Here is a 24,914-nt window from a genome sequence, read left to right as displayed (position 1 = left end):
ACACTTACAAGTGAATACCCCCAAAATAAACGTCTTCGTTAGCCATGGTTTCTCTATGTAGATTGTTGCCGTCATATTAATGCTTAACATTTCCCTCCAATTTATTGTATAAATATTGATTATCATTAAGACAAGAGACAGTGGTGTATATGGTAGTTTTAGTTTAAAGGATTTTAAGTGGTCAGATATGGTAATGTTAGAAACAAATACTACCTAGTTCACATCTGATATTGATAAAGATTCTGACCCATAGGAGTTGGAGTCTGCATTTGTCATCACAGTTTTGATAAAATATTACCCTGGTGTAAAACTACCAAATTGTTCTCTGTAAAGTGCAGTCATCTTGAGCCCTAGCATTAAAACTTGGCTGGGAATATACTTTGTGTTGGATGTTATTGTTTGAAACTTGTATTCTCCTATAACACATATATTAACATATCAGAACCATGGCAAGCAAAAATGCAAAATGAGATACCAGAGACATATCCACATCTTGCATACCAACTCTCTTAAACTGTCAATGCCTGAGATGAACAGAAGGCTAAAACAAAAGGCCAGCAGTATCATTAGTGCAAAGATTATAAATGAATAGAGGATAACAAATATAACTCATGAGGGAAGCTGTACCAAAGTCAGAATTCTTGCTTTCTACTCCATCACTGTCTTATTTAAAACGAATACTGCTGGCTTCCTCACTCATCAGCATTCTCTCAACTTTTCATATGATACATGATGTGGTAAAAAAGTGTGACACAATGTCTTACATGTCAAAACGAAAAGAGAGCAACTGCAATTACTTGCCATCACAAATCAAAAGGCTTTTAATTGCATATTAAAAGCCACCCTCAATACCTGTGCCCCAGCTCCAGACCAGACAGTAACAATAGGTCATAATGAAAAAATATCAAATATATGTTGTCTCTTCCTGCAATGACTACATGTATAAAGTTTGGTCAGAAAATACTTTAAATGTCATTGTAACTGAAACTTGTGTATACCTGACTCTTCACCCCTCCCATTGGTAGGGGCCATTGATGTATCACTTTTGCAAATGGCAACCCCGTAAGCAAAACGAGTACAAAGTTTGGTGAATGTTCATACAGCAGTTTAGGAGATGTGAGATAAAGATGCTGTTACAATGAAAGGTACAAAAAATATTTAAAAAATGGAAAATATAGGATAGAATTTTTTAAACTTCTGGGACCTTTACTTTGGATATAAGTCGTGACAGTCCTAACATGAGTCTGATGTTTTATCTATGTAGTACTTCTCACAAAATGCAGTTCAAGCAAATATTTCCTATTACAAAGCACGGGTCACAATTGTTTCAAAATACAGGGTGAGATGAAATAACCAAGAGACTTCAGTAATATATATACATATATACACACACATGCACACACACACACATTAACCATGAAACCTGCCTCAATGAACACCTTCATAAACAGGACAAATGCACATCAAAAATAATTATTATGAACCTGTTTCCTATGCTTATTTGTACATTTCACCTCTTTACATCAGATATATTTCCATGAAGAATACAAAATGTTGATGTCCCTTGTGTGTACTCCAGAAACAAATTTTGCAATACTTTCTTCTTGCTGCAGTGGTTCTGTAATTAAGACCTCAGGCTTGTGACTGGATGTGTGTGAGTTTGATTCCCACCCCTCAGATCAACCCACATCAGCTAGTGTGGCGTCTTCTTGGACTAGGTACTTACTCGCCTTGGTACAGAACAACATCTGCTAGTATCACTAGTACAATACAAGTAAAACAAATATAACATTTGTGTAATTGTATCGACACAAAGTTAATCAGGACAAAAGATTATTTTTGTCAGGTGCTATGTTTATTGCGCTAGAAAGAAAACATTTTAACACTGAGAGTAACATAAACTACTTTAACAATTAACCAAAAGTTGGTTGTGGACAGACAGACAGATGAATGTACAGACATGCATATAGATCCCCAGTACTCACTGTCAAACTTCCACCGAGGCAGGCTTAACAAAATAGCTTTAGGTGGAAAATAATTATTTTCGTTATAAATTACTATAACCGGTTTATATGAACATCCAAAGAAAAAAATAAAAAGAAACAGAACAACAACAAAAAAAGGAAAGGAATTTATAAGTGCTATATGGTTTGATATATGTGTGTGGCTCTGTTTGCTCAGGATGAATCACAATACATAGTGGGTCTAAACATGTTTAAATCAGATCATTCTCTCCCAAAGGTGAATAATGTGTTTAGGAGGGGAAAAAATATTGACACAATAGGTGAATTGATTAATTGGCTTAAGTAGCTTTCATTCTGATTGCACCTTGTTTTCTGCAAACAGTATAAAGAACCTAGTATTATTTCTGGTATTTTTAAAACCAAAATTTTCAAGAGATTTTGGAAACTGTGTTGGATGATGGATTCTTTTAAAAAAATCTTCTATCTACTATTTTACCCTATTTTTCCCATGAAAAATAAAATTGCCTCTCACCCTTCCATCATCATAATATGGCCTCTTGTAAGCAGAATAAAAAAGGTTAAAATCCTCTTTTTAACATACTAAACAATGTAGCTCTCATTAGAGGGAGACCATTCTCAGGAATGTTAAAAAGAAAGGGGACTATCATTTTTTTCCTATAAATTTGAACAGTGTGTGTCTGTGTCTGTGTGTGTCAAAAAAATATGTGTGGTTCTGGTTTCATAAACGGAAGGCTGATGCAGGGTCAGAAGGCTACAAGTTGCTGTTTCTATTCCTGGAATAAAGGCTGACATAGGGTAAGAGGGGTATAAGTCACTGTGTCTATACCTGGTCTAAAGTCTGACACAAGGTCAGAGAGGTACAAGTCTGAGTCTATACCTGGAATAAAGGCTGACAGACACAGGGTAAGAGGGGTATAAGTCACTGTGTCTATACCTGGTCTAAAGACTGACACAAGGTCAGAGAGGTACAAGTTTCTGAGTCTATACCTGGAATAAAGGCTGACACGGGGTCAGAGGGGTATAAGTCTCTGTGTCTATACCTGGCTTAAAGACTGACACAATGTCAGAGAGGTACACAAGTCTGTGTCTGTATGTGGAATAAAGGCTGACACAGGGTCAGAGAGGTACAAGTATTCTTAACAGTAGGTTTGCATGCCAATAATGTACAGCATCCATTATGTTTTGCTAGTGATAACCATTAAGGAAAATGCCATAACATCCCTAAATGATGAGGCTTTAGACAAGCTGTGTTGTCTATGGTCTTATCTCATGCAACAGAAGCAATACAATTATTTCTTGCTCTTTTCAGAAGTATTTATTTTTAATCACTGTAATCAGCTAATTTTGTATTCATTAGAAAATCCCATCGTTCACCACTTTTTCCCAAAAATGAATAATTATTATTGACAATGCATTACATATAAAGCAAACAAAGCACACTCACACTATTTAAATCAGAGTACAATTTTTTTGACATATGTCAAGGAATCCTTTAATAAAATCAAAAATAACAAAAGTAATCGAAAGTTTGCTTTCTATGTAATCATTGCCTATCTACATCCTTCCAAAGAGTATGTCAGTAATAGCAAACAAGTACAACACAGGGTCCTGAAATAATCATTTGAAAGCAATAGCAAACAAGCACAACCCAGATTCCTCAAATAATCCTTCCAAAGGGCATGTCAACAACAACCCAGGTTCCTGAAACAATAGCAAGTCTAAAACAAAATCGAACAGTGCCCAACAATAACTGCAGGACATCTCATTCAATTTCAAAATGATGAGTAAAATTACCTCATGGTATGCATACAGATTAATGATAGTAATCCCACTTATCTGTGGCATTAAGAATTATCACATAAATTTGACTGTCAGATAAACAAATTGTACCCAAAACAATGAGTTTATGGCTAGTCACTTCTGCTTTGTTTGTTTTGACTGTGAACTGCATCTGGCCCACATATCAGCAAATATTTTTATTGTGACATGTATACAAGTCCATTTCATATTCAAATAAAGACATGTTACAACCCAAGAATGTTAAGTTCAGCAATGTACCAAGAACCATTTAAATGATGGTCATATAAAATCCCCCCTCCCTCCATCCATACCTATATACATGCATGTCTACATACTGACAGAAATATAATGGAACAAAATACATCAATCAACCAAGGTTTCCTGCAAACAACAAATAATGAAGGTTAACCCTGTGTATTCTGTATCAGATAGTTCAAGCACAGAACATGCATGAAATGATATGAACTGAATACCTAGGTAGAACTAACTCCAGGCTTTTTGTTGGATAATGATCTAGCAATAAAAACTACTTTGTATTGAAGACAACTTATCTAGGTTAAACATCTCCCACAACAAAATTATGCCTGTTGACAGCTAGTATATAATCCAAGCAATGACATCCAAGATTAAAGTGTCAACGAAGTCTAAGTGTAAGTATGGTGGCAGAAGAAAAGTAGTCATTAACAGCCTTGAAATTTTAAACAAAATCCATAAATTATATTTTTTAGATATTTAAATTCAAAACACATTGGGGAGATACATTCAAACTACCCGAGATGTGATGATCTCATAGACAAAGATAAATATTTTTTTCAATTAAAGATCTTTTTTAAGACAAATTACTGGCAATGTCTTATGACTTTAGTGAAAATACATATTTAAAAAATTTAATACATATTCGCACACAACCTGGATAAATTAAAGTTAATCAAAGGTTAGATTTTGAACAGATCTGACAATTTAAATTTTCTTTAAATCCCCAAATTACATTTTGATAGATGGTTCTCACTTTTCGCTAATTAAGCATCATTTAAATGTTGTGCATACAAATGTTCTTTGACATCATCAAAATCAGGAAACAGTAATAAATTAACATTATTTCCCTTGATGATGCTCATTACTTTAAAGCTATACATATTTTTCTCTGAATTTTAATATCTTTCATTTTATGATTTCTTCTCAAATTTTATTGTGCTCATTTTTGTTTACTTTGTTGTCATTTTAGTATGTATCACAAGATACAGCAGCTAGCCTTGAACTGAGCAAGCTACTGAAGGTGTAGATTTACCTCACCTGACCTGTCAGTTAAATCCATTGCAACGGTAAAACAATGTGCCAATAAACAATGTGCAAAAGAATGTGCCAATAAACACCACCAAAAACCAAAGTTGTTTGGTGAATTATCAAATCAGATCACCACAATTACTCAGCAGCAGAGACTAGTCCATCCAATCTAAGACTGAATTTAGAAGATTTTACTTCATTTTAAGAATTACATTCTGTTGTTAGTAAAATCAGATGAAAATTGATGAAACATACCAAACTTATAACAATAATCAATGTAGATTGATATACAATTTAACAATCAACTGTTGCATGACAAACATTTTAAGGAATGCCAAAATCAATCATCAAAGTGATCACAATGGTGTCAATGTTGCATATTTACATACATTGTTTGATGACCAGAGAAGAGGTTGTCCAGGTGAATGGGTCAAACAGACATTTCAAATGGCAATTATTTCTTTAAAATCATTTTTTAAAAATATTATGTGTAGATTTTAACAAAATATTTAGTAAAATTTACGCCAGCCAAATATAAAAATATACAATAAACAACAATGATGAGTTTTACTGTTGAAAAATATCGACTCTATTACCACTCCTGAAAATAGCAGTTTGCTGTTGTGTGATGTTACACTAGAAGATGCTGATGAGACACAATTCAAATGTGTATAGACTACATGGTCATAACATGTAAATTAGAGGATTTTGTACAGTATATGTTCATAAACTGAGATTTAAAGAAGAAAAAAAAAACAGAAAAAGGACTATTCCTAGAACATGTACATTAGGATTATTAAAATATGTTAAAGTATAAAGACGTGGGTATGTGGGAAAGCCTGCCAGTAGCTTCTCGTGGGTCGGTGGTTCTTCCCTGGGTTTTCCTGGGTTCTTCTTCCACCAGTTATACCGGCCGCCATGTATAGCCTATCTTGTGCTGAAAAATGGCGTTAAACCCTAGAAGAACAACAACAACAGCATGAAGAAAAATGCTGTAATCTACCAAATTATACTGTATAAACAGGAAGTATTATTAACAGATTTCCAAGCTGACCCTAATGTTCATTATAACCATTGTATGTAATCATCACAAAGTATTTAAAACGACTATTCAGGCAATCATCGGGGGTAAATCTGTGCACAAACGAGTGAGTGAGAAAGATGAAGGAAAAATATTGAACTACAAACATATCTAGATTCAACATTTGCTTAACAGATAGGTGGAGAAATAAGAGCAGTGAATATTGAATAGTATTCAATACAATGTGTTAAAATGGTCTCCCAGGTACTATTTAAAGAACTGCAGATAACTTTAGAAAAGTTGTTGTCAATATCTTTGAAAAAGAGTACTCATTTTCTCAATGCCTAATTTTATGAGCAGAAGGTAATAAATTCTTGGGCATTGTACTCCAGCATTTAAATGCACAGTATTTTCACTATCATTTCTACTAACCGTCATCACCTATTTTCCTTTTATATCTTTGATGTCTTGATGATCACACAGTGTAGCATTAGTCATCTCAATTCCTTACATTTCCACATGATCACTATTTCTTAATCTATTGCATATTCCTTACACTATAATCTAAACCTTATGAATTCTTTATTCTAGTAATACATCACTTTTGCATACATCTCAGGTGTGTAATGCCTGCACTTATTTTTGTGATAATTAAACTTTTAAACTCAATTATTCATTTAAAAAATAAAACGTAAATTTTTAACAATGAATATCGGGTTTTCAGGTATGAAAGATTTTTTTAATAAAACTTTAAACAAAAACCTAAATCATTCACCTTTAAGCAACAAAAACTATTTTAAGTTCTTTACACTTGTAACTGCAATACATTTTGATCAACTTTCATGAAATTTTCACAAATTCATTAGCCATAATTTTGTTTCCAGAAGAAAAACACTAATTTAAAATAAATAGCTATGCTACGTGGCTTAATTGAAATTGTTTACCATTGTTAGTCACAATGCTATTTGTTATACATTCAAGAATGCTGCTCTATACCCCATCCAAATACTGTTATCTCCTCTGCCACAAAACAGATCCTAATACAAAATCCAACACACCAACATGTTTATCATAAGTCTTTCTGCTATGACTGCATATATAAAGTCTGTCCATAAAGTAATATTCAGAATGTAATTGTAACTAGAGTTTTTGTGATTCTGACCTGTGACCACCCAAAGAACATAAAGGCAGGTCTGGCTTTCATTGTGGGGTTTTCGCCATTTCTTAGCAACTGAAAAGCGATATATAGCAGACAGTATTTTTGATGATGGAATACCCAGGAAAAACCCTGAAGCTACTGGCAAACTTTCTCACATACCCACACTGGCCTAGCAAAAACTCAAACAGATGAAGACAGAGGTGAAATGTCAGTGATCGTGAAGACGGGAACTTTACACCACTCAGCCATCCAGGGCCCCTAATGACAACTCCTTTTGTAGGTCATTACCCAAAGTGAAACATAACAATAAAGTTTTGTGAATTTCCATCAATCAGGTGAAGAGGTTATGTAACAGATGAATCAACAGACAAGAGGAAGAATAGCACAATATCCCATGCTAACATCTATATCTGCAACTGATTAGGTTTAAAAGAATATTGCAGTAGAGCAAAACAAATAAGACACAAGAAATGGAAAAATGTAAACCTGCCTTTTGACACACCAAATATCACTGTTCAGAGAAGTGAAATAGCAAAAAATTAAATATCAAATTGATTTTCACAAGGTTGCTATTGTTAATAAATTTATAAATGTAGGGTATGCCTATTGTACATGCATGACTGAATCGTTTCAAGAATTAGTAATGTATATACTTGCTTATAAGTCTACTCCAATTAGCATAATGGGCCATCAGGTCAGGATCTATATTGTTTGTTCTACTGATTGCTCCTTAGAAAACTGCACAGACCAGATCTGGTTGCACACTTGGCGATCAAAGATCAGGGTCTATGTTTGTTCTACTGATTACATTTAAAAATTCATAGACCCAGATCTGGTAGCACATTATGTGATGGCAGATCAGAGTCTAAGCTGATTGTTCTACAGATTACTCTTAACAAACTGAACAGACCCAGATATTCTAACGCATTAAGTGATGGCAGATCTGTCTGTGCAGTCTACATTTGTTTATCTTGACATAAAAGCAAGTACTGGTATATACAGTTCTCAAATAGTCGATCAGATATAGAAATGTGAAAATCTTCATATCAAATACTGAATAATTTAAATGTAGCCTCCAGTATTCCCGGGATGTCATTTGGAATTCACTCCACTACAACAGGGATGTCATTTGGAATTCACTCCACGATAACATGTCAAAAACCATGCTTTAAGAAAGTATGTGATCATGTGCAAGAGACTTATCTAAATGTTTTGTATCCTTTTTTTTATCTAGCTAGATCAGACATGAAATATTATATTCTATGTTCAAAAGGGCAGCCTTGGATGTAGTTGTTGCCTAAAGTTTCAATAAGGTAAAACAACAAAATGTGTGTGTGTTTCTGGTTGGCTGACCATCCCTGTATTTCAGTATGAAGATTTGTCCACTATATAACACTCTGTTTTACATATTGTTATTATACATGCAGCTGTATATCAACTACATTAGTTGCATACAAAACCCGTTTCAGGTTGCACTATTATCATGTATATATAATCATATTTAATGGCACATTAAAACATATTGATATATATGTCATACAATTCATTTTATTTTGTTGTCCTGCATGTTATTGCAAAGCAAATTAATAACATTAAATTTGATCATTAGTTTGTATATGCACCAGTTGTTTATATATGTCTGTCATGTGGATTTGTGTACATCATTTCAGTTATACTGAACTTGCACAATGCATCAATAGTAGATGGCCGCATGGAGATTATAGTCAGAATATGCTTCCCTGTTTGTTGTACCCCTCTCTGATTTCAATAACGGAAATCTCTGATATGATAAAAAGTGCACAGAACTTACTCAATTCATCCACTGATTTATAATTTCTAACCCGACTGTGACCCGAGTGGCCCTTACACTGGCATCCTCTGCGCGTTTCATACTTAACAGACTGTTCATACTAACACAGCGCCATATTGTGTACACTATGGATGAGTCTATTTTCCTCAGATAATATAGTGGCTTAGCTCATCCTATTTGGTAACTGCCAGATAATTCTGTAAATTATCATAATGTTGAGAGTTTGGAATTATATCCACATGAAAGGCAAATTTATAGTTCATTCTTTCCTTTGCTTGATTCGACATTGTAAATATCAGAAGCATGATGTAGTATTTTCCTTCTATGTACATACATGTGTAGTCGTTCATACACCCCTTTGCTGAAAATGGACTTGTCCAGAAACTGGAAATGACCAGCGAGCAGGGTCATCCTTTACACAGAAAAATTCCGTTTAGAATGAAACAGAGATGATAATGGTGTTAGGTCCCCCCTGGGCATAATCAGTCTTGAAAATCAATAAATGAACTAAGTTCTGTGCATATTTTGTCTCACTTGTGTTTTGGTTTTTTATATATATATTTTGTAGGGGGTACAAACAAATGGGGAGGTATATTCAGACCATAGTTGCTACTGAGGTATTGTTGTTGTTGTTATTATTATTATTAGTAGTAGTAGTAGTAGTAGTAGTAGTAGTATCATTATTATTAAAGTGTGGAGATGATTAAGGGGTAGAACATTTTCATCAAATAATTTTAATAATAATAACAATGATGACTTTGTATAGCGCCTAATCTTTAGAAGCTCTAAGCGCTTTACAACATTAGACAACACCTATAACATAAAAAACATATGATATTATTACCGAAAACAAACACCATGAAATTAGAAAACATAAAAACATGCTGTAAATATTTAAGGTAGGGAACATTATTAGGTCTTTAAGTTTGTTCTTGCAGAGGTCAATTTGAATTAGTATATGGTATATGTATACAAAAGCTAGCTATGGAACCATCAGTGAATTGTGTGGATGATAATGCTATAAGCTTAGACTTCCAGTGTAATTCCATACTCACTGGCATATAATTTGGATCCAACTTTAACTGCATAGATCCAGACCTACCATTGATTAAAGCACCAGCAGATCTGGGTCTATGCTGTTAGAATTAATTAGTACACCAAAACAATATAATACAATCTCCAGGCATATTATGTGATGGCAGATTCAGGTATATGTCATTTACAGCTAAACAGACCATTAGGCAAGCACATTACAGTATACAACATTGGACATATAGCTCAGTTTGAAATTGGTCTGCTGTCCACTTAATTAAAATAAAACACAACATAAAGACAGCTGTTGGTAGTTACATGTAATTGGTGCTGGGCAATTTGTCATTTCTGCATACATCAGGATGCACCTGAGTATAGTTATTACAGCACATACAATAACTGGCTGCAGCAGCACATGCTACATATCCTAGCTTTTGGCACAGTGCATGTAACAAATCCTAGCCAGTCTGCAACAACAATTAATTTATCATGTCTGTTTGATGGCAAATGTACATATGCACCATTGCAAGAAAGGCAAAAACTATGTACTTTACACATCACAATACATCTTCTTGCACAAAGTAATTTGCAAACTTTGGCCCTCTCCCAAACCCATATATCTTAGGTAAATACATGTAATACTAAACCAGAGCAATTACAACAATTTGTTTTGAAATTTAAAAAAAAAAAATAATCCCAGATTTAATGCTCTCCATATTGGTCGAGTTTAAAACTGCAGTGTTCTCTCCAGGACTTGCAACTTTCTGAATCCCCATTAAAAACTGGCGAGAATGTGAAATGCAAAACACTTCACATCTATTTTTTAGTTCAATGCCTATCCCCCCACCCCAAAAAAAGGGACAGAATCAAACCCATTAAGTATGGGTAGATCAGGTTACTGGAACCACACATTTTTTGTGGCCTTATAAAAATACTACCCATATGCAGTGGTACTGTCTCTGCATTTAATGCTGTCTAATGCTCCAATCTCTGTGCCAGCAATGAAGACAAAGAGCTGCAAAATTTATCTTAATTTATCACTCAAATGTTTGTTGATACATACTATAAAATCTGAACCACACCTATCCCTGTGTGAAAATTCTGGAATAATATTTGAGGACATACTTCAGTGGAAGTGAATTCCTATAGTGAGGGTTAATAACAATTCAATTCAACTATAAAATAGCCTGCTGGCATTTCTTTAACCTATAAAAAAATAAGATCACAAGGCAATGACCTACCTTATGAATGAATTTATCTTGAGTTCCCCCTGTAAAACTGAGCTTTAGATTTAATTTAAATCATGACTGAGACTGTACTAGCTTCCCATTCCCACTCTGGAATGCAACTAGCTAAATGTACATAGTATTTTTTTTTACTTTTCCTATTTACTAACAATTACAATCTGTCCATTTTTTAAAAACTATACTCAGCATCAGAGTCTTTTATGAATAAAATTTTCATTTTTATCTCCGCCTTTTCCAACAAAAGCAAACAAGACAAGATATATCCATGTATACAAAGTCTGCCAACATACAGAACCAACTCTGGTTCCTTTTTACCAGTATTCATGGAAATTTGGAAAATAAACTGAAACAATTATAAGTTTTTTCAAGCAATACAATCTAGTGTTACGTGCATGGATATCAATGACCCTGTATCTCCCAGAATATTTGGAAGAGAAAATAAAATCATTCAATAAATTTGTGAAGGACAGAAGAGAAGATGATTTCAGAGATAACTCCTGTGTACATATGCATGGATGAGGAGTCAATAAGAAGTCAGTTTAAAAAGTCCGAGAATTCACATGATGGATGCAAAAAAATATATATATATCTAACTTCAGTCCTTGCAGTTTCTGCAGAAGGATTTTTTTGTTGTTGTAGGGTTTAATGCCATTTTTCAGCACACGATAGGCTATACATGTCGGCCAGTATTAATGGTGGAGGAAGAACCCAGGAAAAGCCCAGAAAAAACACCAACCCACGAGAAGCTACTGGGAAGCTTCCTCACATACCCACATTGGCCAAATCGGAGACTCAAACCCACGCAGACGGAGGTGAGATGGCAGTGATCCGTAACGGACTGCAGCAGGAGATGCGGTGACTCCAGTGATAATTTTTCATGGCATGAGGGATCTAAAAACTATTCATGCACAGAAAGGTTGGATCATATGTGTGCAAGGGAAGGTTTGGGTTGATGAGGTGATGCTGCAGTGAATTAAAGAGTTTTATCTAAAGTACACAGTTTCGAATTTTTTTATAACATGTAATTTTCAAATTATAGAAGCCAACATTTCCAGTCTGCTCAAAATCAAATCAGAAATGTTGCTTCCAAAGAGGAAACAAACTCAACCAATCTGATGCAAGATCATGGATTTAGTAGAAGTAGATCTTGCCAGACCTGCCAACCCTGATGAGACCATCTCAGTAAGTCAGATGATTTTTTTTACCCTAAGTTTGACCAGTTTTCATTAAGGTGTTACAAAATATCATAAACTCCTCCTGTAAAGCTGTAAAATGTATTTAAAAGTTCAGTATTTGAAACATGCATCAACAGTAAACATTATGTTCAACTGAAAGGTTTAAAAATTGAACACAGACCTTATTTGCTACTTGTACAGTTGAACAAGCTTCAGTTCCAAAGCCTATACAGTTCAAAGGCTTGTTGCTATCTCTCAACATAGCCATATGACTGAAAAATTGTTAAAGATACATTAAACATCCAAATCATACACACACAGACTCCAAAGAGGTAACTATGCAGACATAAGCTCCCTTGGCCTTAGAGACAGATGAAATGAAAAACAAGGACAGGACTTGCCAGTCAAGACCACATACAAACCAGTGGTGTTAAATTGAACCATGACCAAATTTCAAAGGGTGAACAAGCATGTCACCAAACGAGTTGTTTTAGCTTTGTACTGAGTCATCCAAAGACAGCATGGAAACATCATTCAAGGTTTTATGAAAATAGTAGCAAATAAAAATATTTAAAAAAAAGAACAATTTTAACAAAACCTCAAAGAATTCTTTTTCAGGCACAGGCTTTAGGAAAGTAGCTTTAGAAAAATCATTTGCACTGATTCAAATATTGCATTTGGCCCAAAGGATCCTATCTTTTACTATTATTTTACCACAACAATGAAATTCCTATAATTTAAATTAAAACAAACAAATAGGAAATGATTTAAACTAATGGAAGAAACAAAACTGTAGCCATGTCTACTATGCTTTTTATTTGAAATGAATTCATTCAAATTATTAAAGTGTACTTTTCCAGATCCTGATCTAGACTACATGAAGTACTCTGTACCAAAATAGCTTTTGCTTTACTTTGTTTTCTCATATTTGATTTCACTTCACTTAACGCAGTGTATTTCTAAAAAGTCTAATGTTGACATGTGTTTAATTGCCCTATTAATTTCCCCCTTCTAGACTGTATTGACTGAGTAGAAGTTCATATGCATATAAAGGTATGGGTCCCAACAGTTTCTCTTTACATTTTCTAGGCATTTAAAGTCACGGGTCCCATATTAAACAGCATCTCTTTACATTTTCTAGGCATTTAAAGTCACAGGTCGCACATGAAACAGTTTCTCTTTACATTTTCTATGCATTTAAAGTCATGGGTCCCACAATAAACAGTTTCTCTTTACATTTTCTATGTATTTTAAAGTCATGGGTCCCACAATAAACAGTTTCTCTTTACATTTTCTATGTATTTCTCTTTACATTTTCTATGCATTCAAAGTCATGGGTCCCACAATAAACAGTTTCTCTTTATATTTTCTATGCATTTAAAGTCATGGGTCCCATAATAAACAGTTTCTCTTTACATTTTCTATGCATTTAAAGTCATGGGTCCCACAATAAACAGTTTCTCTTTACATTTTCTATGTATTTTAAAGTCATGGGTCCCACATTAAACAGTTTCTCTTTATATTTTCTATGCATTTAAAGTCATGGGTCCCACAATAAACAGTTTCTCTTTACATTTTCTATGTATTTTAAAGTCATGGGTCCCACATTAAACAGTTTCTCTTTATATTTTCTATGCATTTAAAGTCATGAGTCCCACAATAAACAGTTTCTCTTTACATTTTCTATGCATTCAAAGTCATGGGTCCCACAATAAACAGTTTCTCTTTACATTTTCTATGTATTTTAAAGTCATGGGTCCCACAATAAACAGTTTCTCTTTACATTTTCTATGTATTTCTCTTTACATTTTCTATGCATTCAAAGTCATGGGTCCCACAATAAACAGTTTCTCTTTATATTTTCTATGCATTTAAAGTCATGGGTCCCATAATAAACAGTTTCTCTTTACATTTTCTATGCATTTAAAGTCATGGGTCCCACAATAAACAGTTTCTCTTTACATTTTCTATGTATTTTAAAGTCATGGGTCCCACATTAAACAGTTTCTCTTTATATTTTCTATGCATTTAAAGTCATGGGTCCCACAATAAACAGTTTCTCTTTACATTTTCTATGTATTTTAAAGTCATGGGTCCCACATTAAACAGTTTCTCTTTATATTTTCTATGCATTTAAAGTCATGAGTCCCACAATAAACAGTTTCTCTTTACATTTTCTATGCATTCAAAGTCATGGGTCCCACAATAAACAGTTTCTCTTTACATTTTCTATGTATTTTAAAGTCATGGGTCCCACAATAAACAGTTTCTCTTTACATTTTCTATGCATTTAAAGTCAAGGGTCCCACATTAAACAGTTTCTCTTTACATTTTCTATGTATTTCTCTTTACATTTTCTATGCATTCAAAGTCATGGGTCCCACAATAAACAGTTTCTCTTTATATTTTCTATGCATTTAAAGTCATGGGTCCCACATTAAACAGTTTCTCTTTATATTTTCTATGCATTTAAAGTCATGGGTCCCACATTAAACAGTTTCTCTTTACATTTTCTATGCATTTAAAGTCATGGGTCCCACATTAAACAGCTTCTCTTTACATTTTCTATGCATTTAAAGTCGTGGATCATGCTTTAAACAGTTTCTCTTTACACTGTCCATGTGACTGAACCCTCATTCACATTCCACTGCAGCTGGGCTCGCAGCTCAGATGAGCTGTAACAATTTCACAATTTCTGCATGTACAGGTGTGGAATTCTCAATAATTCTGACATACATCTCCACTCTTAACATCTCTTACTGTCTGTATCTGTGCCTTCAACTCAATGTACTTACTGTGTATTTCACAATTATCTGAATGGACTAGTATTCTGGGAACCTAGTTTCATTTTTGCAACATTGCACAATTGATGTGAAAAACAAAATTCATGTTAGAAAGCCACATAATTTTTTATTCAATCAGTAAAGGCTATAGTTTGTAATTTGTTCACTACGTAGTACAACGGATGTGTCAAAATTGCAGAAAAAATCCACTCTGTACATCAACAGAACCAGCAACTACCAATTTTTTTTAACTAAACTGAATTTAAACTGTAAATACGTGTTCCTTTTAGGCACAAAAAAGAACAACACTATCTCTGACACTCTTAAAATTGCCTAATCACCTAGTTTAGCACATTGTCAAATATTCATGTGGCTAGCTACTGCTCTATATATTTAACTAGCAATGCCAAGAAAGTAAACTCATTATTAATCATGTAGAAATAAGCACTAATTATAGAGAACAGAAATAGTAATGCTCCACATTCATAAGTCATGTGTTTTTATCAGTAGAAAAAAGGTAGTTTTTGATAAAAGATGATCTTCATAAGATAAGTAATTGATAGTTTTCCAGACCTACAAAAAGCAAATCCTTTGTCTGTGCATGCAAAGAGGAAAATTTGGATATTCACCCTCATGTCTGTCATTTTGCCACAACATGCCCCCCAAAACCCATTTCACATCACAGTGTCTTGATTCCATGCCACCCCAAACAACTTCATTATTCCAATACAATGCTAGTGTTCATTCAAGAAAAACATGGAATCCAATGGCTCCAACCAGATCAAAAAATGGAGTAATTTAGAAGAAGAAAAAGAAAACAAATGAGTGCAAATACACGTTATCTACAATTATCTGTTGCTTGTTTATCTCTGGTGCATGTGTTCTGGAGTTAATTTTTGCAATAAATATTTACTTTCATTAGCATGTGCTTTGAATCAGCAGCAGTTTCCTACAATTTCCTTGACCACTAAGATGTCAAAAGTTCTGGACAGTTATTTTAGTTGTTATACTTCTGACAAGGGTCCATAATTTGACTTTTTAACTTGTCCCTTGAAGGATCATGTACTTTATTTAGCACCAAAAGTATTTTTTCTAACTTTCCACCCTCCTCTTTAAAAGGAAAACTTACTCAAATGTTTTCGTTTTACTTGAATCATCAATGCATTATGTGGTTCAATCTAGCTCAAGGAAAAAAGAGATAAAAATATAATTACGGCTAATTTTTTAGACTAAACTGAGCACATCTACTAACATCTAATCCATTGGTTCCCAACCCTTTTTTGGGGGGCAGCACCTCTAAAAATTATTTTTTTCTGAGCCTCACAACCCCGTTTCCACATTTCGCCACCTTAAAAAAATCCTGGCGACCCTTCACAACTGTCCAGAACATCCACACAACCCTGATTTGGGTTGCAACCAAGGGGGTTTGGAACCACTAATATAATCCATCATAAGCTGTTGTATATAGGCCCTCATACTGAATCTTGCAAAAACCAAACTTCATTCTATCTTTTTGTATGCAAATTTGTCCTCATTTGGAAACAGCAACTTGTTGGAAATACTGCAAAATTTTGTTTTTTAAATCACCATTGTGGTTATAGAAACCTTCCAAATAATATTTTAACCTTGCAGATTCATTAAGACCTCAACAAAACTTCTCTTCAGAAAACAGTCAATTAAAACAGAGCCCTCATCATAGCCATTAGTCCTGATATACAGATTGTAAAACAGAGGCAAAGTTGGAGGTGCCACTGCAACATCCCATGCACCATCTTGATATGTCACTTGATAAAGCCTCAGCTATTATTCCAAGAATTACATTACAGCCATATTCAAAGCTTTGAACTACTCTGAAACCTATCAAAAAATAGATTGCATCATCTTTTCAGATTCCCTATCCACAATGAAATCTTAAGTCTGACATGTCAGTATCCCAGATATTAAAGAAACATTATGTTCTCACACAATTTGGTAAAGTTCTTCTGTACTGTTGGCTGCACAGTCACACTGGTATAAAGGGAGAATGAAAAGGCATAATGGGTAAATGGAAAGGCAGGTAAAGGACCAAAAGCTGCCATGCAGTCCCCATTTCCAAATGAAAGATTCTACATAACGATTTCAAATACTGTACAAATAAGTATCAGCATGCTTAGCATACTTGGCAAAATATGTTGAATGAAAACTGCACAGACTTAAGAACAGAAAGATACTATTGGAGAGTGGCATCCATCATAAAGAAACAAATCTGAGACAAGAGGGTAGTGTGACAATCACATATCAGACCAACATACAAGACTTGCGCTTCATGCAACCTGGAAGAACTTGAATTCATTCCATTCTATTGTCCACCATCAGAGGAACACATTTATTGTAGAGCATGTACATTTTCACCCCATGCATGAGACAGATGCATTTTGATATTAACTGCTTGAATAGACTGTACGAGGACAAACCACCCATTAAAATGTTGACCTGTCAATGTAATTCACTTTATACAACAGAATTTAATTATGTTTTAAGCACTTCATATGTGTTACCTTTATCTGTTATATATAATTTACAGAGTTATAACATCTGAGTAATTTATGTTTTATCTTCTTGTACTTAATGTTTTCGTTTCACATTATAAAAATCCAGAATGCATGTAAAATCTGTACTTGAAAGTCCGAAAATAATAAGGTAGGGACACAATATTTACTGATGCTGGGACACCAGAGACCGAATTAGGTACTGAAGTAAACAAGAAATATGAATCAATACCTTTACTTTAAAACTACTGAGAGAGAAAAAAATTAAAAAATATTTCCTAGAAACAATGAAAAGGCAAAGGTAATACCAGTGTGTGTTTATCTTCATTGTGTGGAAATAAATGATTTTAGCTCACTCTCATAGATTAGTATAAATATCAGCTTGGCGATTTAACAGCTTCAGGTACCTTTGATTTTGACCAGCGGGAATGTTGCTTGCGTTGGGTTCCCAATATGTGATGTTAATATTCTTATGATGTTAATATTCCTAACACAAGGTCAACTACCATATACACTTGTTTATATGCCACATCCAACTGCGAACAACAACGGTATTGATCGGCTGTCATAATATGCCAGCAGATCAGGGTTTATGTTGCTTGTTCAACTGATTATTCCAACAAACTGTACAACCAAAGATCTGCCAATGTATTGTACAATGGCAGGTCTGGATTTTAGCCATTTCCAGTTGGACATGATTTATATAATACTATATGCCATTTTCAGCAACCTTCATTGATATATCATTTTTATTACCTTGTAGTTGCTGCTGTTCACCCATCCCAACAGTCCCTCAATTACAGCATCAAAGCTGTCACATTGCAGCGAGCTACGTGGATCACTGAGATAAGGCACAAGATCACTATGTGCTTGTAGACGCTTTCTCGTGTCCTGTGTCACAATATTGGAAACAAAGTCATCTAATGTCTTGGACATACTGACATGTGTACAAATTATCTACACAAAACACACAAATACTTTTTCTTCTTCAATCAGTTCCTTGTGCAATTTAAGATATCACGTTTCCAATTCAATCTGAAAAATAAGAAAACAAATGCCAATCAATGTAGATAAACTGCATTTCTGATAAACAATATACTTTTTACTGAGATACGTTCTAATCCATTGGATGAAACGTATACCTGACAGACTCCAAACCTTCCCCTGACTGAAAATCTGTACACACAAACAATTAAACTGATTACACTATAATTAGTTCCTTTCATGGAAAGATTGATGGTGAAGAATTATCATCATTTTCCAAGTCAGAGGGAATATTTCTGCAAGAATCAACCCCAAATAGAAATCTCAGTCATATCCAGTATTTTACCTAGGATACCAAGGGCTTGGGATATTGTGTACCCCTGTACTCACAATATTGAGGAAGAAGACCACATACAGTTTCAAAGGACTTGATGCAACAGTAGTAGCAAAGGATCTGAGACAATCTTATTTGCTTTGACACTTTTGGCAACATAACTATGTCATCAGCATTGCACTATCACCTTTTCTTCTGACATTGATATTATTCTTATAAATCCTTCATGAAGCACTCAAGTAACTTATACAAACATTTACACTGTTAACAGCTGGTTCACCCAAAAAAAAGCTACACCATGGAATGTTCTATTCTGGATCTTGCAATCAGTTAAGTCACTCATTATCTACTAGCATACAGTATACTGGTAATACACATTTTTCTGATTTCTTCCTTTCTTCAACCTAGTAATTTCTCGATTAAATGGCAAAATGAGCCAATGATTTTCACTGCATATGGTTTTTTACATACCCGCAATATTTCTAAAAGTGTTTTAGAGACTGAAAAAGCATTTTCAGGTCCCACACATGTACACACAGTCACTCAAACTTTGACATTAAATAAATTCAATAAATACAATGTACCAAGTTTTTGTCATTAAAATCCATTGGACAGTGGAATATTTTCTTCATTAGCTACATCAATTGCTGTTGTCAATAATTCAGATTGTATCGAGTTATAGGTAATACAGATGTCATTTGTGTTCATCATGTAAAAAATCTGCAAATGGATGGAAGATCTTTTATAAAATGTTCTCAGCATAGAAAATGATCTTTCTTCATCTGCACTGCTGTGAAGGAGTCGCAAACATGCTGGGCGGTGCTTTTGATAAAGCGTTTATAGTGTGTGCAAAAAATAAAATGCTCACCCGTTGCTGCACTTCACAAAGTCAAACACTGTCCAGAGTACTGAAATTCAGTTTTGCTCGTATTACAGACAGCTCATCTTGTACTAAATCAATGCTACATTCTACATTTTGCCTTTAAATAGGAATCATGCTTGTAAACTATTCTAAGTACCAAATTAATCCAGTTTTGTGATTAATAGAGTAAAATCCAACTTGAAGAACCGTTGCCACTGATCATAAACATGTCAATAATCCTCAATAATGATGACTTAAAAAGTCTCTTTAAAGGCAGTGATGTATAATAGATGTTTGTTCTTCAATACACATTTCTATGACTGTCCCTACAAATCAAACACTACCCAACTCAACAAATTGGGTTTTTCCATTTTGTGTACTTTACCGATGCAAATAAGCCTAATGGACTCTCCCACAGAAGTGTTCAAAGGTCTTGACATTGCCATATCTAACTATTCTCAACCAATTAACTAATCAGTGAAATAGTAGTTGTTTATCTTTGATTGCCTTACCTTTTAATGGACTCCAAGATAATTAACTGCATAAACTGCCCCAAGGATAGTTTTACATGGGCTCTAAACAGGAACATTTACCATTGATAAAGTCTACATGCTTATGTACTATATGCATCACTAAGTTGGTCAAAAAATGTCTTTTTATTTTCTTCCTAAGATGAATAAGAAAGGTTTTTTTTTGTTTTTTTATTTTATTAAAGTTTTGCACATAACATCTCAGTATGGTAGATATGGTATTACTTATAAAACCTCAAAAAGTACCACAACTGGCCTAAATTCTCCAAATTACTGCAATAAGATAATAAATTAATGGCTTGTTGTGTAATGAGGACTTAGTACAGCGCATAATCTTAATGTGTGGATATAACATGCAAAAAATATGTCTTATTCTTTTCAATTTTTTTTACATTTATTTTTAAATCTGTTGATCAGTGGCAGATTTCAAATATAATGTGGCATGTGCAGAAGATAACACTCAAACAGCAATATTGTCCTCCTGCCAGTAAAATCACACGTATGTTAAAGCCAAGTACACATATTTCAAGCACCAAAAGAAAGCATATTACTGCTTGGCTGACTTCACTGTAGCCACTTTACTAAATTTCCTCAAAATATTAATTAACAAGAATTATTGCAAACAACAGTACTTAGTAAATAACTGACGTGTTCTCAGGGAATACTGTAATTTAAAAGGATTACCCATCTATACAGTGACTTTCACTTTAACCCAAGTATTGAGCTGTCAATGGTATACAGCATTTTGAGTTTCTTTTGATTAGCATATCAGATATTTTGCTCCTTTTAGCTTATTATTTTTCATGACACAACCAAATTTATATTAGTTGCTTATTACCCCTCTCCAACAGTCTGTACACTATTTGTGATTTCAGAAACAAAAAAGCATCAAGGAGGATAAAATGGAAACTACTTGAACAATGCAGGAAAGGAAACAATTTTATTCTCTCCTAAAAAAATTCAAGAGTAAAGCAAATAGCACAAGAGATAACTAGATACACAGCACAAGAATTTGGCAAGAAATCCCATAGTGACAATTACAAAAGTGCATATGCTAGAATTGATTCTTACAGTGTTTTCCCAAAAGCAACAAGAAACTATAGCGCACCACTGCAATCAATTGCATCATAATCAAACTAATTCAGTAATCTTCACAAATATTATTAGAGTTTGGGAATATTAAAATGCTTGAACAACTGATGCTTATTAGTGCAAAAGGCACATGGATTATATAGGTGCATTACATTTTAATTGTTGTTCTACAATTTCATACTTAAATACATGTAGTTTAACCAAAGACTATTTAGTATTGAATACTGAATGTTCTGCACCATAAAAGTCATTAAAATAAAAACATCCAGACAAAAATTACTGATCACTATGAACCTTTACAATGACAGATAGGTACTAAATTGGATCAAGAAAAGAGTATGCATATGTGTGTGATTTAGATTTTTAATGTAGCTTTCAAAACATTTCAGTCATACTGCAACAATGTCTGCAGTGTGGTAGTTTATAGTGATGCCTAGCACTGAAGCATCATCCCGCAGACATTTAGCATGATACCCCACCCAGTCACATTATCCTGACACCAAACTGGCCAGTCTTAATACCAGCCTATTAATGCAGAGTGCCTAGTGAGGCAGCTGTTGGTACCATTTTTATAAGACTTTGGTTATGATGTGACCCAGTTCAAACCTGCATCCTCCCACATCTGAGGCAGATGCTCTAACCACTAGGCCACTGGAGCTGTCAAAAAGAGTATGTTGTTGTTGTTGTTGTTGTTGTTGTTGTAGGATTTAATGCCATTTTTCAGCACAAAGCACAAGATAGGCTATATATGGCAGCCAGTATAACTGGTGGAAGAAGAACCCTGGAAAACCCCAGGAAGAACCACCAACCCACGAGAAGCTACTGGCATGCTTTCCCAAATACCCACATTTGCAAAGCCTGAGACTCAAACCCACGCAGAAAGAGGTGAGATGGCAATGATCCGTAATGGTCAGTGCTTTAGACCACTCTGCCACTCTGGGCCCCAAAAGAGTATGTCAGGTCTATCATAACAAAGAATAGAGCAGTGCAACATGCTTTGATTTAGATATCACTGCACACAATATTCAAGCTGGTTTCTACTAAGTCGCATTTTTGGGTTGGCTCCCTCCAACTGTAAACATAATTTAGCATCAACTTCTTGAGGCATGTAAATAATTACGTTCCAAAGCAATATCGATGTATGGAGATCCAAATAAAGTTAATAAATGCCATCTAAAGGTATGTGTAATCAAATTCTAATAAATTACACTCAATGCTGAAATGGTCCTGAACGCATACATGACCTGTACGACTTTTACTATAGACGCAATAAATTGAATAATATCTACGGGTATCAGATAGAGACCAGAATTACAACATTTACGTTTATTATGCTGATATTTACCGTAAGTAGCAAAAGCAAATATCTGTGAGCAAATGTTAAACTTGAAAATCAGTATGTGGTGTTCTATCTTATAGCTATAAGACCATGTCATGCTAGCTGTCAATCACGAATCCACAGGTGGTTGTTTGATACAAGAACCTATTCTGTACTTAAAACAATAGATCAGATTAAATAAGCTGCGTATCTTTAAATTAATAAAATCTGGCTTATGGTAAAAATGCGTTCTAGTGAAAAATATTTGTCTTAATTCGAAAAAAAAAGGGCGATTTATGTCCTGTTGACAAACAATCGTATAACAAGGGTTACACGCTGGAAAATATAGGTTGGAAATTATATCAAATGAAGTGCAAAAAAATCTAAAATACAAAAACACAGAACTTTAGCCTTATAAAGTTTAAAATAGTCCTAGATAACTGCTACAAATGTCACTCTAATGGGCATCGGTCACAAAATATTCACACACTTGCCACAAACCTTCTATATTGTCCGCCATGATGAATTTCAAATTTGTGACGTCATCATCTCGCCGACAATCGGTAAACGACGAGAACAAAGGTCGTTTCGTGCGCCAGCTGCGGTCTTTAGCGGCATTTATAAAGTGATCATACTATAATAGTAATAATCATAATAATACCTTTTGTGCTATTATCAGCAAAATTTATTCAAAGAAAAGCAGGTACGATACACGGTGGTACTATAAGCTCAATTTTATTCATCATATTTATTCATGATCCTTTTGAAGAGCTACAACATGTACAATCATCTCGTTGTACCTTTATAAATGAAAATGTAGCGGGCATCCTTGCTATTTTGTATGCCGGATATGTTTCTATAGATCTTTTTTGTCCACTTATTCGCATAATCTATAACAAACAAATCCGTATCGTGCGGAAAAACAAGTGTCAGTCCTTATATATATATATATATATATATATATATATATATATATATATATATATATATATATATATATATATATATATATATATATATATATATATATATATATATATATATATATATATATATATGTGTGTGTGTGTGTGTGTGTGTGTGTGTGTCAATAAATTTGTTTTATATACTAGGCGTTTTGACACATGTCGAAAACAATTGTATCGTACTTTATTAATTTATTTATTTATTTATTTCATTTATCCCATGTGAGACTTTATTCGAATGAAGGATATTTATTCAAAAGAACGATATGCCGCCCATGATTACATTCTTCAACAGCGAGTCAATGGCTGATGGTAGACGATCGTCCTGCATTTTAAAAAAAAAAAAATGGCAGATGATTGTCCTGTATTACAAATATGTTTTCTCGAGTCAAAATTATTTTCAGTTCAAAACTTTTACCTCAGATTCCATCTTTATTCCGTGCAAATGTATTTATACCTCCTCTAATAAATGATTTAAATAAATCTCAACTTGTCATTGCAAACACCATGTTATTTCTCACGAATTGTATTTATGTGTACCTTATTAGTCAAACAGCTGATTACAGTGAGAAAATAATTTACGGTGACTATATAATAATAATAATAATAATAATGAGGACTTTGTATAGCGCCTAATCTTTAGAAGCTCTAAGCGCTTTACAACATTAGACAACACCTATAAGATAAGAAACAGAATATTATTGTTACAAAAACAAGCAACACGAAGTTAGAAAAACATTAAAAAATAAAAAAAACATGCTGAGAATATTTCAGGTAGGGAACATTATTAGGTCTTTAAGTTTGTACTTTCAGTCGAAATAAGTGACTTTTGAGAGCCTTCTTGAATGTGATCACTGTGTCTTTGTGACTAGTCATCTCACTTTCCTGCCTTCCAAGGCCAGATATCAGCATAAGCGGATTATGATACAACACTGCTGTTATGGTGATTTGTCAATATGAAACAAGAATCTGTTTATGTAACAATAGATTCCGGTGCATTTTTAT

General features: G+C 34.0%; 1 protein-coding gene across 1 annotated transcript in view; it reads right to left on the bottom strand.

The window, feature by feature from the left end:
* The window catches only part of LOC149791597 (CLIP-associating protein 1-A-like), a 131,667-nt gene extending 108,191 nt beyond the window's left edge, over window positions 1-23,476 (bottom strand). Inside the window, exons 1-2 of the mRNA XM_089969457.1 lie at window positions 23,446-23,476; window positions 18,581-18,859 (exon numbers count right to left, since the gene is read on the bottom strand). Coding sequence (XP_089825583.1) covers window positions 18,581-18,760 — 180 coding nt within the window. The 5' untranslated portion in view covers window positions 18,761-18,859; window positions 23,446-23,476. The remainder of the gene's footprint in view (window positions 1-18,580; window positions 18,860-23,445) is intronic.
* Between the last annotated feature and the right edge of the window lie 1,438 nt (window positions 23,477-24,914).

The sequence above is a fragment of the Sinohyriopsis cumingii genome, chromosome 9 (assembly GCF_028554795.1).
Source record: "Sinohyriopsis cumingii isolate HCF-2022 chromosome 9, ASM2855479v2, whole genome shotgun sequence".
Taxonomy (NCBI): Eukaryota; Metazoa; Mollusca; class Bivalvia; order Unionida; family Unionidae; genus Sinohyriopsis; species Sinohyriopsis cumingii.
Note: the sequence above shows the minus strand (reverse complement) of the source record. Positions and strands in the feature narration are given on the sequence as shown.